This window comes from Trachymyrmex cornetzi, unplaced genomic scaffold (assembly GCF_001594075.2).
Source record: "Trachymyrmex cornetzi isolate Tcor2-1 unplaced genomic scaffold, Tcor1.1 scaffold225, whole genome shotgun sequence".
In the NCBI taxonomy this organism is placed as follows: Eukaryota; Metazoa; Arthropoda; class Insecta; order Hymenoptera; family Formicidae; genus Trachymyrmex; species Trachymyrmex cornetzi.
The window spans coordinates 260,619-278,157 of record NW_017296901.1 but is presented as its reverse complement, the minus strand read 5'-3'; the positions used below and the strand labels follow the sequence as shown (position 1 = coordinate 278,157).

At 26.9% G+C, this 17,539-nt stretch overlaps 1 protein-coding gene across 1 annotated transcript; it reads right to left on the bottom strand.

Annotated features, from left to right (window-relative positions):
- Window positions 1-1,180: 1,180 nt before the first annotated feature.
- On the bottom strand, window positions 1,181-17,343 carry Fatp3 (Fatty acid transport protein 3). The gene is made up of 13 exons (XM_018506537.1): window positions 16,953-17,343; window positions 10,489-10,639; window positions 9,790-10,027; window positions 6,554-6,782; window positions 5,197-5,398; window positions 3,827-4,019; window positions 3,403-3,546; window positions 2,905-3,042; window positions 2,744-2,810; window positions 2,493-2,583; window positions 2,158-2,311; window positions 2,028-2,083; window positions 1,181-1,953 (listed from the first exon to the last, which is right to left on the bottom strand). Exons 1-13 carry the CDS (start codon window positions 17,078-17,080, stop codon window positions 1,858-1,860), a joined length of 1,887 nt encoding a protein of 628 aa, XP_018362039.1. The 5' UTR covers window positions 17,081-17,343; the 3' UTR covers window positions 1,181-1,857.
- Between the last annotated feature and the right edge of the window lie 196 nt (window positions 17,344-17,539).

The window sequence follows — 17,539 nt, the reverse complement described above, 5'->3', positions numbered from 1 at the left end:
ATATTTTGATAATTATTCTCGTTATAATAAATTTCTTTATTTATGTAACAATCGTACATTTTCAAAAATAGATACTAACAATTCTGTTAAATGTCATTTCTGAATATGTATACATATACATCTTTACAGGAACTGAAAAATATTGTCACTTGTTAATAGTACAAAAATATTGAATAACAATAAGTAAATAATAAATTTTTCACTATTTTAAGCGAAAACATATGTGCGTAATACTACTTACATAAATAAGAGAATTACAAGAGCATAAAAATCCTATTATCAATATAAATTGTGCTATATTTTAAATATTGTAACCCCCTAAAGAAATTTAAACGCATAAGAAAATATGATTTCGCTGTAATACGAGCAGATATTTTTAATTGATGTAGTGTAATACTGATTAAGTGGTATAATTGCAATGGTACAAATCTAAACATTACAAATTTTTAATAACAAAAGTTAATTTAACGTGCATAAGTTAACTAATGTATGTATAACAACATATAACGTAAATCCAATAATCTCGGTTACTCACAACTCACCGATTCGCGTAAAGGATATACACGATACGCGATCGGTCTCGCGCTATATCGCGCACGTGGTCTTAACGCCGAGATATTACCGTATCTAAATGTCAACATTATAATTAACTTATACAAATATTATAATTATGCCAACACTACAATCATGTATACAAATTTTTATCTGCAGGAAGAAAATAAGATATCGACTGTGTGTCGCGATTGTGCAGATTTTCGATGTTTCAAATTTAAAGCTTATTTTACAGCGTAATATGTAATATGTAAATTTTAACAAATAAATAACTGTAACTCGAAGACTTATAATAAGATGTCCAATTAGTTAACAATATGATCTAAATGGACAAAATATAATTCTTATTATTTTTACAGATGCATTTTTTTCCTTTTACCGTTAAAATTCTTGCATTATATTATTTCTTTTGTATCCATTAAGATTCTTACCTTAAAATTTATTTACAAAAATTATTATAAATTTTTTATAACGAACTTAATAATATTAATAAAATTTGCAAATACAATGTTAAACATTGAACTTAATTTGTTTTTCTTTATTTAAATAAAATAAAACAAAGAATATAATCTGAAAAGGTATAACTACGTAAAGCGTTTAAAACTTTTTAAAAAAATACTATCTGTCTCCTATCCTTTTAACAATTGAGTAAATAATTGTCTTTTCTACTATTTTGTCATTTACACTGGAATACATTCGTCACATTGACGTAATTCTGATATAGAAATAATTCACAAATTGTAAAGTATCAGTCATATAATTATCCTAATAGAAAATATCTCACATATTATTCTTTCTTAAAACAATACGTATTTCCTTATATACGCTTTTGCGAAAGAAGACATACATGGTAGTTTATTGGTTCACAATAAAATAGTGATAACTGTGTATATTTTAATCTGCAACTAACACTGGAATATCTCGTAAAAAACATTAAAATTAATTTTAAGTCCAGGTCTACAATGAGTCAGTAGTCTGTAGTTGGTGAGTTGGAAGCGAATCTGAAGAATAGTCAATGAGTCGGGATTGATCGAAATCAGTGAATCGATAGAGTTGGCGAGTAGCCAACTTCTAAGGCTACCGACTATCGACTCATTGTAGACCTGGCCTAAGGGATCTATTCTGTAACTCTTAACACTGTAATGTAGCGTCACAGTTGAGTAACTTTTCTATCATGTACAAAATCATGTGCAAAAACACTTTAACGCTACCGTTATAGATGTTAAGAGTTACAGAATAAGCCCCTAAATCTCAAATTGTATTAAAAATAACGTTTCTCTGCAGAAAATATATCACAAAGAAGAATTATAATCGGATTTTTCCTTTGACAATATTATTATAGTGTTCATCAGTCATCCTTACGTAGGTATCTTTGTTAAGAAAATAAATTGGATCTTTAACCTGCAAAAATTATTTTTACAATAATCGTATATTTTTAATTTTTAAGAACTAAAATATATGGAAACGATTCTTGCCTTTTTAATATCAAAAGCATCTCGTTGAAGATCCTTCTTTTTTAATTTGAACGTTCCTGCACAAAGAGAAAAATTATATATTATTACAAATATAAAGGCCAACTAAAGATGACAACAATAAATTTATTACCAGTCATAGGCAGTTCTGATAGAATACGAATAAAACGAGGTATTGCATAATTCGGTAAAACTTTCTTTAACTTTTCTGCCAATCCCTTCAAGTCTAAAGAATTTTTTGAGTCAAATATAGCTACCATTCCTGCTCTACCCTCATTCCCAGGTACCTAAATATTTAATTATACATGAGAATAAATTTTCATCAAATAATACGTATTTTCTACAACTCCGAAACAATTTTATGATATGAATAAATTTACGATATGAACTGCTATGCTTCGTTATCTATATTGTCTTTATTCAAAATTGATTATTTTATGAGTAAACAATGATTTCATTGTTATTTACCTCAACACCAAATACAGTTGCATCTTTGAGGTCTATCACATTACTTATGACGGCCTCCACTTCCGAAGTAGCAACATTTTCACCTCGCCACCTAATATTTTAATTTTAAAATAAAATATAATTAATCGAATTCTGATTTACTTGCTGACTTATTTACTAATTTTATTCTAAAAATGTTTATAATAATTTAATAATTTTTAAGAAAGTCTGATTGTACTAATATTAATTGCGTATTAAAAGTACCTACAAACCTATATGTATCACCTGTTCTGTCCTTAAAATAAAAGTATCCAAGTTCATCCATAACTAAAATATCACCTGTTCGGAAAATTAAATAACATATAATTTATATGATACCTAATAAATAGACTATACTGCATTTTGTTCATGCATGCGTGATGTTATCGCTTACCAGAATTGAAGACACGATCGCCTTTCTTAAAGACATCATGTACAATTTTTTGTTCTGAAGCCTTTTTGTCGGCATAGCCGCTAAAGTCGTTTATCACCTTTTTTGAATTAATTTTACCTACAAAAACGCCAGGCTCACCTAAACAAATAACATAAAAGTAATATAATTATGTATTGTCTAACCTAACTATATGTACATACTGGTGTCAAAAAGTTCCCAAATATAGAATTTAAAATTGCACAATATTCAGATCACCGTAACTCGGTAAAAGAATCATACAAACAAACAAAAACTAAAGAAGCATTTGAAGGTTTGAAACTTGTACTTAACATGCTTTTGATCGCTTTTCAAAAATCGGATATCGGATATCCGATGTCATATTCTTTTTGGATATCCGATATCCGGTACCTAATACTGAAAGCAAACAACGCGGAAGAAGTTACAATCTTTTCTAATATAAAATAAAATCTTTATAACATAAAATTTGATGATATTCACCAGGTTTACAAGGTATGCAGAACCCATTTGATCCTCTCAGCAATTCTCCTGTTTCTTCATCAATTTTCAACAGTGCAACTGGATACAAACTGCTAGCATATCTTGGTATGAAACCAACAGCACCAATTTTATTGTCAATGTTGACTGCACAAATCAGAAATATTTCTGATTTTATTATAAAAATAACTACACACACTCTCGACAACTATAAAATACTAAGCTAACTGTTATTGTTGTCAATTATTACGAATAATTATTTATTTGTTAAAAAAAACTTAACCATATCAGCAATTTCCATAAAGATAAACTTATTATTTCTGTTTAAAAAATGTATTATTTGTGCTCAAAATTTATTGTATTTATAACATAGATTTAATAGTAAAATTCTTTCGACAATAAACTAATTGAAAGATAGACGAGTTACCGAGATTTGAGTTTCCTTCTGTGGCTCCATAAAACTCGCCTATTTGCTTCACGCCAAATCTCTTAACAAAAGGTTTCCAAATTTGTGGCTTCAGACCGTTTCCAAACATTAAGCGTATTTTATGCATTGAATCGTACTCGTTTGATGGAACTGTAAGAAGAAAACGGCAGATTTCTCCAATATATTGCGCTACCTAAAATACAAACATAATTTTTATTATTAAAACAAATAAAAACTGAATTACAAAATTGATTAAAGCAGAAATTTAAAAAACACAAATTAAAAAATTAATGCATTGTACATTTTGAATAATAACTGACAAAATTTTTTTAAATATATAAATATATATTCTAGTTTACAAGATCTTTAATATGTTTCTTTGAAAATGCAAAAAACTGAGAAACATAAAAGATATGATAAACGATATGATATAAGATATGATAAAAAATGTCAAGATGTGATAAACAAATTTTAATACTTTTTATTTTCTTAGACAATTCCAAATTTCTATTTAAGGTATGACTCTCCCAACACATCAGACTGATTGTGTCCTATATGAAAAAGAACTATTGATAACAATTGGGAATTATTCAGATTTATATATGATTATTATTCAATTTCTAGTAAGTCGAATAATAATTATTGGCGACTACATGTGTGAATAGTAATTGAATAGTAACTAGTCAATTATTGATTAATAGTTTTGAAGAGAGGGCTTCGTATACTTATGATTGTCTATACAATCATACAATTTTACACACAACGTATTGCAGAAAGGATTCCGATAGTGCACATCGCTAATTGGTCAACTTAAAATAAAATATTCTCATTGGTAAAGCAATGAAAAATTACTGAGAACCGGCCGATACTTAGTAAAATGCTTAGGTAAATGCTTAGTAAAATTTGTATATGCATCTATATATACATATATGACTAATATAACTATATATGAATCGTTATACGTATATGATCATATACGAAAATTTGTCTCTACATGATAATGTCCCTAGAGCACAAAATAATGCAGCAGTATTTTTTAATTACTATGTTTTTAAGGAAAACTAAAAAATAAAGTTGTACGTAGTAATTAATTTATTGCATGTTTCTCGCAGTTGACGTCATACAACTAACCTGGTGCCTCGAGAGAGTCAAACCAAATAAAATAAAACAACAGGTTAATATTAGGTTTTGTTTATCAAAAATTGAATGCGTTAACGCTAAACAAATATTACGTGTTTTCCTAAAAAAAAAATTTAAAAGAAAATGTATTTCACAATTTCTTTAATATAAATCTCTTGTACATTGAACACTACGTGATTTTCTAAAAATTAAAAAACTATAAGACTGTATAAAAAATAGAGTGATCTTACAGTACATTCGTAATGAACGCATTCCGACCAATACTTGGATGCACTAAATTTTCTACGAAGCACAACGGTGACGCCTCCTATGAGTGCTTGACCAGCTCCAATTATGCCACCTGCAGTGTGATAAAGAGGCAGAGGATTGTAAATTCGATCATCCGACTGTAGATTAAGCATTGAATTCACGCCACACGTTATTAACATGTACCTAAAAGCAGAAACAGTATACATAAGATATAAATAATTTTTATCTCTAGCTCTATTTGAAACAATATGTACAAATAAATGCAGAACAATATTTTAAACTAACATTATAAATTGATTTTTAATAACACTGTCAAAATAAATGTAAAATTTTCACAAGCAGTTTATGTACAAATAATAACGTAACTATATGTATATATAAGAGTTTCATTTTTTCTAAATTTTTCTTATTTAAACTTCAACACTTACAATTAGTGAGAATTTTAAGCAGAATTTATCAACATATATAGTATTTAAGATATTTATTCTTAGCCTGACAATAATTCTAATTGGAGGTTATTAAGTCGGTAGTGTTTAATCAGAGTTTATTAGAGTTTATTAAAGTAAGCACGCAACTAGATGAGCTTTGACCATTCAGATATTACTAAATATATATAAAAAGCATTCAAACAAAAAGGTGAAATTACAACAAAACTCGAACTATCAATTTTATACCATTAATTTCTTAATGTAATTCATATATATATATATACGTAATATATTTGTAAATATAACTTAATAATGCGTACGTAAATACTTAAATAGAAATACATTAAGAATACGTTAAATTCTATAAAAACTTCACATTTTAAAAGACGTTGCCAGTTTCTTTTATCCGTATAATAGGGAAAGAAACTAAAGAGAAATATCTATTTAAAACTATTCGTACACTGAAAAAAAAAAATCTTAATTTCTAAAAAATATTTCTTTGAAATTAAGTTTTTTTTTTTTCAGTATATAATTATTATTATGACATTACTATTCATAATTATACTATTGGAAACATGAATAGTTTACTATAGGAGCAAATAATAATTATGAGCATTTATTACTATTAGAATCATAAGTAGTTTACTATTGGGGCAAATTGTAACTCTTAGGGCGGTATTCATAGTCAGTTCTTATTTTAAGACCATCTTAAGTAATGTCTTAAGATACTAATACGACTCTCTGATTGGTTCATGACATTTTAAGACTGTACTTAAGACAGTTTTAAATATAAGATCTATGAATACCGCCCTTAGTTTTTTCCTAAACTTTTAAAAAAAAACAAAATAATTAATTCTTTTTAATCTATTATTCTTTATCAAAAGTATACCTAACAATTTATAGATCTTACCTTAAATTATTAATAACAGCAGCCTTTGGCATTCCCGTCGTACCAGACGTATAGACGTAAATCAATTTATCCCGGGGACTGCCATAATCAAGTATGACAAGAGGTCCAGGATCAATATTACTGATTTTCGTGTTAAGGTCAATCGCACCTTCCAAAATCGATATATCCGCCAACTCCGACCATTGATAAAGCTCAATGTCGGGTATTTTATCTTTGATGTCACGAATTGCTGCATATAATACGCTTCAATAATATTTCTAATGCAAACAAATTTAAATACTTTGACTAATAGAAAGTGTACTTATAGAAAGTATATCTGCCAGAGAAAATTCAATTATGATCAATGTACCCTGTTGAAAATTCTTGTAAGTTTTTTGTAGATCTTAAAAGAGTTGTGATCAATCAAGATTACATGAATGAATGTACATGATCATATCAGAATCTCATATAATTTGTTTGTAAGTCTCATCAGTAATCTTTAATAATCTTAGGAATCTGGAATGAATCGTACACGATGATTTATATCGCAATGAAAAGATTTTAATTATTAATTTAACCTAATAAGGTACTCTTAAGAAATATAGAATAATTCTTTTACATGTTCGCTCCAAAGTAATAAATGTATCGATCATCTCAGATTCCCAATAAACGAAATGGAATTATTGAACAGAAACTGGATTGAATATATGAAATAAAAAAGAATTAAGAAAAATTAAAAAATTTGTTAGAATACTATATAAAGATGACTGAATAAAAGGTCGAAACGTATATTATCACTGTCTTAATGAATTGATAAATTATAATTTTGCTATAATAACTGGTGTAGGCTTTTTATGCTCCTTTCCCAAATTAAATTTGATTTAGTCGAGAAGCCGTTAATTTGTGTAAAAAAAATTAATTTTAGCCAAAATAAATTCTTTTAAATCCCATTCAACTCCTTGCTTGTCCCATTCCATTTTATTTACTGGGATACAAGCAATAAATTACAGAAAATTTCAATGGTATTCTTGTAATATTTTCATAATGACACTCCAGTTATATTCTTACAAGATTCACGTTACATGTGCGCAAAATTCCCATAACCTGCGCGCAAGATTCATGTAACATACGTGCAAGATTCTTGATTTACCTACAGGTATCGTATCCCATACAGCACCGAAAGTTTTCAGAAATATCTCAGAAATATTTCAATTGAAAAATGAAACATTTCATAAAAATTGCGAAATATCTGCAACATTTCTGTGACAGCTCTGAAATAACAAAATGTCCGCTATTCTTGTACATGAAACCTTGTTGAAAGGTTGATGAAATGTTATAAAAAGAATCTATAATCTTTTTGAAATAAATCAATATAATATGGTGAATGTCTTTTTTCGAGCCAATACAGGTTATTAGTGTGTAACAATTTATTATTTTTTTAGAAAATTGACAGTAAACGTTTTGACCTCTGTTTTTGGGTCCTCTTCAGTACAGCATAAAATTAAAATAATCAAATACATGTTATGCAAGTGATTCTTCTAAAGCGCGTGTCGTGTCTGGTTCAGAATTTTTTGAAATATTACCAAAAAAATTTCGGTTATTTCTAGTACTACAAAAATGATGTTTAAATATACTTGATATTTAAATAATATTTAAATTTATTATGTCAACATAATAAATTTAAATATTGTTTAAGTATCAATTAAACATATATTTAAATATCATTTCTGAAATACTTAAAATTTATTAAGAGTTTTGGCCATTAGTCATACACATTCATGATCTATTTATATATTACAAAACTTATTGAAATAAACTTAAAATGTTTCTCAAAAATAATAATTATACCGCCAACTATTTTGATTAATTAATTATTTTATATGTATAAACATATATATAATCACTTTAAAAAAATCACACTTGCAGTTTCCACACAATATCATTATTCATATACAAAAATTTTTCGCATTTTTAAAGTAGAAATCATATAATAACATTAAAATGACATTAAACTGAATCGTGATTGATCAAAAAAATGTCTTTTAGTAAGCATTTTGGAGTCATTATGATTTTTTTGTTCTGTTTAAATATGTTTTTCAATTTATTGCTTATGATAGATTTTAAAAACATTTCTATTAAAACATTTTATATGACATATTGCAGAATCCTTCCAGAATTATTGCACATAAGATGTGAAAGGTTGAAACATTTCTGAAAACTTTCCGCAATAATCGGTACTATATGGGATGCAATATATTTTTATACAATCTTATATGTTCCTGTCCGAAATTCGTACGTGAAAATTTTCTTGGAAGATCTCACAAGAATTTTTCTTGTAAGAATTTTCAGTAAGGTAGTCGATATAGTTTTGTGACTAAAAGTGTAGATGTTAGTATCAATATATGTGTATGTGTATTTTATTACATACACATATCGTTTTAAAAGAAACTGATCATCAAAAATGCAGAAAATTGTTTTAAATATCTCTGTGAAACAATTTTATAATATAGTGTGATTATTCTTATACTTATACACCGTTTATTAAACCTTTTTTTGTAACACGAATATGATTAGCCATTTCCGATGTATTCTTATTTACTGAACACGAATTTACTCGTCAAATTGGCAAGATATAATACAGAAAGATTCTAAACTTAAATCAATGAAGATTATAATTTTCCTGCTATATTGTATTTTTGTTAATATATGGATTTTTTATTTTAAATATCCGATTATATTATGTAAATACAATTAAAGTATTTATTTTTCGCATAATGCAAAATTAAAATGCTATATCTTGAAAATAAAACATACCAAAACAAAACAAAATGCATTTTAAAGCTAAAAGTGGATTCTTTCGCGTAGCGTTAATAAAATTTAAAACAAAATTGCTGCCGGTGCTACTATGTCACAAAAACCTTTAAAACTGTCGTTTTTTCTCTGTGTCGTTTATTTTCCCAAAATTATGACGTGATAGCCAAATTTGACAAATGAATTCGTGTTTAGCAAAAGTACATCAGAAATGATTATTCACACTCGTATTGAAAAATGGTGTTGGACAGTGTTGTTATTCCGATTTATAAATTAATTGTAAAGGGCAAAAATTTAATGATAAGTTTATAAATTATAAAACTTATTAATAATGATACGTTTCTATATATAATTGTAACTACTTTTTTTCTATTAATTAGTTTCTAATTTTCTATTAATTCTTTAAATCACAAACAATCATTGATAATTCAAATTGGAAAACTTACCATCCTTAAGTTCTGACCCGAAAATAACAGCTTTGCAACCGGCAGCATTAATGCTGTGCAGAAGTACATCACGACGTAGATTCGTGTTAATTAAAGCCGCTACGAAATTAGCTTTGCAAAGACCTAACCAGGTAGCAATGTATTCAGGACGATTTTCCATAAATAGTGCTATACTATCAGAATGAGAAAATGATCTGGTGCGGAAGTAACGTCCCATGCGATTGCTGAAGTGTTCCAACTACCATTTATACATAAAAGATTATTATGCGCACATATACCTCAAAGTTATATGATCAAAAATTTGATCAGTTTTATTTTTATTTATCAGTAAATTATGATATTTATAATATTCAATTTTCTTAGTTGCTTTCTAATTTCCTAATAATACATTGTTAATTCGAGAGATATATTTAAAATACTTTTTTAAATATATATATATAAACTAATATCTCTCTTCATATTTAAAATTTGATAAATTTAATAATTCTACAAATATTGTTTCCTTTTCCAGAAAAAATGCTTATATTTATTTATAGCAAAAACATGCATTTAATACAATAGCTCATATACAATAGTTATACCTATAACAAACATTAGTTAATTAAATCTAATAAACTCGCCTTGACAATTATCAGCACTGAGTGCGCAGTGCAACACAGTTCAAATGAATCTATAAATGATGTATGCGTCAGATATTACCTGTTCATACGTCCATTCTTTGTCCTCGAAGATATAAGCCACTTTATCCGGATGAGCTACTGCATACTTTGAGAAAATTTTTGCAACGGTATACTCACGTTTTTCCCACCACCAAAGACGTAAGTTAAATTGAAAAAATCGATAAGCACCCCTGCACAAAACAGAAATTTTAGAATTAATCTAAATTATTAATATAACTTGTCAAAAATATATAATTCAGCTGATTAATTTATAAAATAATAATAAGGTTCAATATGTATAAAACGAAATGAATATTAAAAGGGCATAGAACCAATATTTTAACAAACAATTATAATTAGAATAATAACATTACATACATACGTTTCGACTCCGATCGGGTCATTTTCAATGCAAAAAACAAAAAATTAACTTAGAAATCCGGTAACAATAAAAAAAACCAGTAGTCCCATTGAAATTAAAATTAACTTGCAATAACGAACATCTCTTGTCAGAAGAAAATAAAAAAGGAGTTATAACCAATTGAAATTATGCTAAATATGCAAACACGAACATCTCTTATCAGATGAAAATGGAATACAAATAAATTTATAAAAATCCATATGTGTATAAACTTAAATATGATTAAAATATTTTGCACTTGCGAAAGCAACCGCTCATGAGCACGTCAGACAACACAATGTCAGACCGCTCATGAGCGGTTGCTTTCGCAAATGCAAAATATTTTAATCATATTTAAGTTTATACACATATGGATTTTTATAAATTTATTTGTATTCCATTTTCTATATATATATATAAACTAATATCTCTCTTCATATTTAAAATTTGATAAATTTAATAATTCTACAAATATTGTTTCCTTTTCCAGAAAAAATGCTTATATTTATTTATAGCAAAAACATGCATTTAATACAATAGCTCATATACAATAGTTATACCTATAACTATTATACTTATACTTGACTTTGAACGATTAACGACATGAATATTCTCACAAAATTAAGATTTTGTTATAATTATTTTACTCTTTTCTTCTGAGTTTTTACATTTTTGCAACAGCTATTCAATACATTGTATTATTTACTCATTATGAAATGTTACTATTAATTTTTTATGTTTTATATTATGTTAGCGACATTATGTTATGTTATTTTTATTTTTATTATGTAATTTGAAGGTTTTTTTTAATGTTACCGGATTTATAAGTTATTTTTTGTTTTTTGCATTGAAAATGACCCGATCGGAGTCGAAACGTATGTATGTAATGTTATTATTATAATTATAATTGTTTGTTAAAATATTGGTTCTATGCCCTTTTAATATTCATTTTGATTAATTTATGTTTAATTAACTAATTTATTATTTTATATATTATTAATAACTTCATATTTTTTATAATCAAGGCAGATATATTAATCAAATTTTACTGATAAACAATATCAAAATATCCAAAATAATATCAATAATAAATAATACCAAAAACATGAAATTAGTATACAAAGACATGTTATTTATTATTATTGTGTAGAATTTAACATTATTTTCATAATATGAATTTCCTTTTTTTCTTCTTTCCCTAATTATACAGTTCAAAATAAAATTAATTAATTTAAAATACACAATCAAAAGCAAATAATCTAATGACCAAATAAATAATTAAAATAATCACAAACAAAATTTATGTTTATATATGACATATCTTTAAAAAAATATAAGTTAAAGGAAATTTATATAAAAATAGATCAATTATATCGATTTAATTAAATATTTTGGTGCCACACAAAATCAAAATAGAAAAACAGATTAGTTTGTAAAACTAATGTCATATGTTTTTAAAATTGATAATACATTCTTCATTCATGGTCCCCTCACGTAATGCCTTTTCTCTCACAATTGATTAATGACACGTGTAATGTACATAACACAAACGTAACTGCTCTATTGTCACTCATGCAACACCTGGCAATTAATATATTAATATACATGTATTAATCCTATAGTTTATTAAATGTTATCCTCACACATTAATCACACACATATAATATATGATTCAATCAAATTTATTAAAAAAAATTTTAAGTAACGATTACAAATGTTTCTCGCTAAGATAGTAAATTTTTTACATCTACAACATTAATTTAAATTAATATCAAGAATGTAAATTGCATGCTACATGATTAATTGTAATTCCTTGACGCTTTAGATAACGTATATATTTGTATTTTTCTTGTAAGAATTCTAATTATAAAATATAAAAAGGAAAAAAGAAATAGAGATTTATCAGAGACTGAAGCTGATGTACTGTTAAAATATAATTCTTTCTTCGAACTACATAGAAAGCGGAAAATAATAACTTACTGCTCACATTACGAGTGTCAGAAATGATAAAAGAATAAAAGAAATATCAATTAGGTTTTATTACAATTATATATCGTAACCATGTATGACAATTATTCTTATCGAATTACTTCTATCTTGAAAGTTTTATGAATGCGCAATTCTCGTATGATCGATATGTCAAATATATAAAACAATAATTATTAATATAACAATAAATTACTTTGTTTACGTTGTAAAAAGAACAAATAAAATGTGTGTGTATCAAGAACTCATTTTTAAGATTCATACGAAGTAGAATCTAATTAAAAACTAATGAAAAGATAAACAAAGTAATATGTGTAATATGTATATCGATATGAGTCATTGCGTTCTGAATTTAATTGTTGTTGCTAGTTTTCCTCTTAAGCTATTTACTTTATATTTATGCAGCGACGTGCACAAAAAGAAAGATTTATTAACATAAAAACAATATATACAAGTAAAAAGCTATGAGTCAAAACTGATTGTTAATTGTTAATAATTAAAAGTTTTAATATTTATATATAATAATTCTAGTTAAAATAAATAATTCTAGTTAAAATACAAATTCGAACGAACGTTTCAACCTACTACTCTCATCTTCAATACAATTAAACTTATAATTAAACCGTAATAGGAAATAATAAAACGTTTAAGATCACTCATATTCATCAAATTTAAAATAATAGTCTGTAAAGATAAAACACTACTTTTCTCTTCTAACATTCTAAAACCGCAAATCCTCCATAATTTTTTCCATCATAGTGAACAATAGTAATGTCAATGGAGTCATTTTTTTTTAAATAATAATGATTGGAAATTTTATTCAACCAACCGATAAAGTTCATTACACATAAAAAGCAAAACAACAAATGATATAACAAAAAAAAGCAGTATAATGCTAACCATACAAAGAGGAAAAACGTAAATGGATAGAAAAAGAAGGAGAAAGATCAAATCAAGAGGGTAATAATAATTGCAAGATATAGGAAGATAAACATCAGAAAGAGAGATCTATGTCACTTTGTTTGTTCAATAGATGCTATTGTTTTTTTATGTAGGTAGGTACACCATATCTCCGAAATTAGTATTTTAATATAAGATGGTTCATTGTCCAAAATCTTAACTTCATCCCATTTAAAATTATGATCATATTATATATAATATGGTGGTTAGAAATTACTCAAATTACTAATGGCGATCCAGTTTCTATAATTTGAATTGATTATTTAGTTTAATATGATTAATAATTTTATTGTAGTGATATTTAATTCTTGTCTATATTGACGAAAAGATAAAATTAAGAGGATACCCATTCTCAAGTAAAATCTGAATTAGCTCTATACTTGGCATATTTACAAATTGAACAGAGCAAAAACCAAAAATATTAATGCTTTGAATAAATAAAAAAAATTAATGCTTTGTAATTCTTGATCACGTTTAATCTTTCAAATCGTTATATATAAAATGCGTATAAATGTATATCTGACTTCCGTAATGCGATCTTTGCACTAGTGACACATAATATTCCGCGTAATAGATGTAATACATTATATATATCATCGAAACTAAAGTAATTCGAAACTGGCATATCCGTATCTCACACATTTCCAATTTATTCTGTCAAAAAGTAATTTAAAAAGGATAAGAAAAACAAAAAATAATACGATTAATATTACATCTTATTTTATTGTGATCTATTTATATATTTTGATATATACAAACATACAATACAATGTTACATACTTACGTGTTATATAATTGAACATAAAAAACAGTCATTACGTCTATCAAATAACATTGTTAACGAGTAAGTCTCGTGTATCTCTAATGGGCCTAATAAAATTTTTCTATGTATCTCTTTTATGGGCCTTCTACAATAAGCCATTAGTCATAAAACAAAAGTCAGAAGCTAAAAATCAATCACAGTCGTCAATTTTTAGCTTCTGACTTTTAATTTGTCACTAATGGCTTATTGTAGAAGGCCCATAAAAGAGATACATAGAAAAATTTTGTTATGGGTCAAATCAGTTTTGACTAATGGATAATACATAATATGGATAATAGAATTTATCCATATATCCCTTTCATATGAGATTTACAAGTTTAAATTTTATTTAACAGATCCAATGACTCCTTTTTATGTGCAATTTTATAATGCGCAAGTAATTACTTTTTTATAAATATATGTCAAAATTTAATGTACTCGAACTTGAAAAATATTTTAGGTCTGTTTTTATTCCTATAAAAACTAAAACTGCATTAAACTCTTTTCCTCGCTTTCGTCAAATATCATACATATACCTCACTTTAAGTTCTAAAAGTGTACATTAGTTTAGTCACAGAAAACAGAAATTTTCTCTCAGAACCATTTCTCTCTTAATAGATTACGAACTGTACTTTGAACTTTGATATTCAACATAGAAAATACACATTAAATCACTAGAGATAAAACTAGAAAAAAATTAAGATATAAACTAGATATCCCAAAGTATCTATTCAAAAAATAAACATCCAAACGATTTAATTTATTAGTTAATTGTTTAAATAGAAAAATTGTTTACGCAATAATATGGAATATTATAAATGAAATAACTTTTTAAAACGTTTTATAAATTTTTACGGTTTAATTAAATACTGAAAAGGGAGAGAGAGAGAGAGAGAGAGAGAGAGAGAGAGAGAGAGAGAGAGAAAGGCTCGTAGCCCTTTTTATTATATTTGTTTTAATTTTAATTATTTGAGCCCTTGTGATCTATTAACTATCGTTAAGTTTTTTATACTAATATATACAAAAATAATTATAAATATTTTAAGTAATTTAGATTCTTATCTTTCTTCATCCGTACACATATATATAAAATATTTCAGTTAATAGACGTAATTACTAATAGATATAAATTAATTTATGACGTAAAAAGAATTATTTTAATAGGAAGTCATAATGTAATAAAAGGAAGATGCATCGAGGGGGCTCTTATAAACTCCCCCATCTTTCTCGCGTGCATTCCAATGGCAAACGAAGCATTGAAGCGAATGCGACGGGCAATCATGCAACTCGGGCATTGAACGCAAATTATTAATCCATAACATAACGTGAAGCACGAAAGACTATTATTACGAGCTTTAAGTATACCACAATAATATACCGCGACAAAATATTCTCAGCCTTCTCTATAATATTTTATCTATTATCACTTAAATAACTTATAATAATTGCTGCATTGAAAAATTAAAATCATATATGTTAATAAATGTGTAAATAAAATAGTATATATTATATATTTTCAATATATAAAATATATTATTTTATTTACATATAATATTATATTAATTTATTAGTATAATATTATAATAGTGTAATAGTATGTTTTCAATTTTTTCAATGTTATTCAATTACTGTAAACGAACATTTTGGAGCAATGAAAAACTTGATAACAATATATATAATCATCATTATATTATAAAGTAAATTTAGTAGAAACAGTTTCTATAAAGTATAAAATAAAATATAAAAATTATGAAATTATACGAATGTAAAATACATCTAATATATCTTTTTTTCCAGGGAATGAAAGTAACTAATTACTTGTAATGCCGTTACCTTATCATTACTCTGATATAATAATGATTTGGCGATGACGGATTCTTTTATAACTGTCACGGTAACATCAGTGTTGGAAAGTCACTCAATCGTTACTTGTAACGAGTTAAAAAAGACATTTGTTACTGAAAAAATTAACTCGGAATTTGTAATTCATTATTTTTTAGTCATTACTTGTAATTTGTATTTGTTATAAATTACTTTTTTCGGTAAGTAAACGTGTAATGATGCAAGTTATTTTTCAAAGTGATTTTTCGAACCTCATAACCTTAGTGTTTAATTATGTAGTTATCATTATATAGTCATAAAAAATTACTACGTCGAATTGTTGTTATAAGAAGTAACGGAAAATGCAACGGAATCTTCCATTTCCTCTGTTTTTATCTAATCTATTCTTTACCTTGAGCAGCATTAAAAAAATACTAACGAAAATTTAAACACGAACATTCGTACCTACGTTATCTACTGAACAAAATATTTAAACTTTTTCCGCCCATGTTTTCTCACATTTATTTATACTCACAAAATATCTCTAGGTAACGTTTTGTAGAGCACGTAAATGAAGTGCCGGCGACTTCCGGTAAGGAGAAAGCCGCCAAGTAGCAGGCTCAACACGATGATAATGACCAGGTGGAGATCTGTCGTCATCATTTTCCGTATGTTTGCTCGTCCTAGAACTTGGGAAATTAATCGAGCGTGCAACCTAGAAATGGCGCCAGCGGCCACCGGTCAATCGCGCATTAGTTACAAACACCGGTTGCAAGTATATTATAAACCGGTTAAGTACTGATAAACGCGAACGTCGTGGTATGACTGAAACGGAGTTGAAGGACGGCTCCGATATATATAAACACTATCCGTATATCTCCCCAACCATGTGGACAGACTTGCACGTAGTAGTCATCGCGAACTCATGAGCCATCCTACGGAGCTATTCCGGAGCAGTGGGAGTGATAAAGCTGATATTACACGTTGCGATGGATAACACATGCGCAAAAGCTTTTGTGAAAGTCGCTCTCATCGGCTTCTGAAGGCGGGTGCTCCGAAAATGTAAAATTGCAACAGGTTTGGTTTAACGGTACGGTCGCAAATCCTGAATTCTCCTCAAAT

Coding starts and splice junctions, on each gene's coding strand:
- Fatp3 (XM_018506537.1), bottom strand. CDS start 17,080: ATGATGACGACAGATCTCCACCTGGTCATTATCATCGTGTTGAGCCTG. Junction 10,640..16,952: donor ACGTTACCTAGAGATATTTT/GTGAGTATAAAT, acceptor TGTTTTGTGCAG/GGGTGCTTATCGATTTTTTC. Junction 2,312..2,492: donor CAACTGTATTTGGTGTTGAG/GTAAATAACAAT, acceptor TTAAATATTTAG/GTACCTGGGAATGAGGGTAG.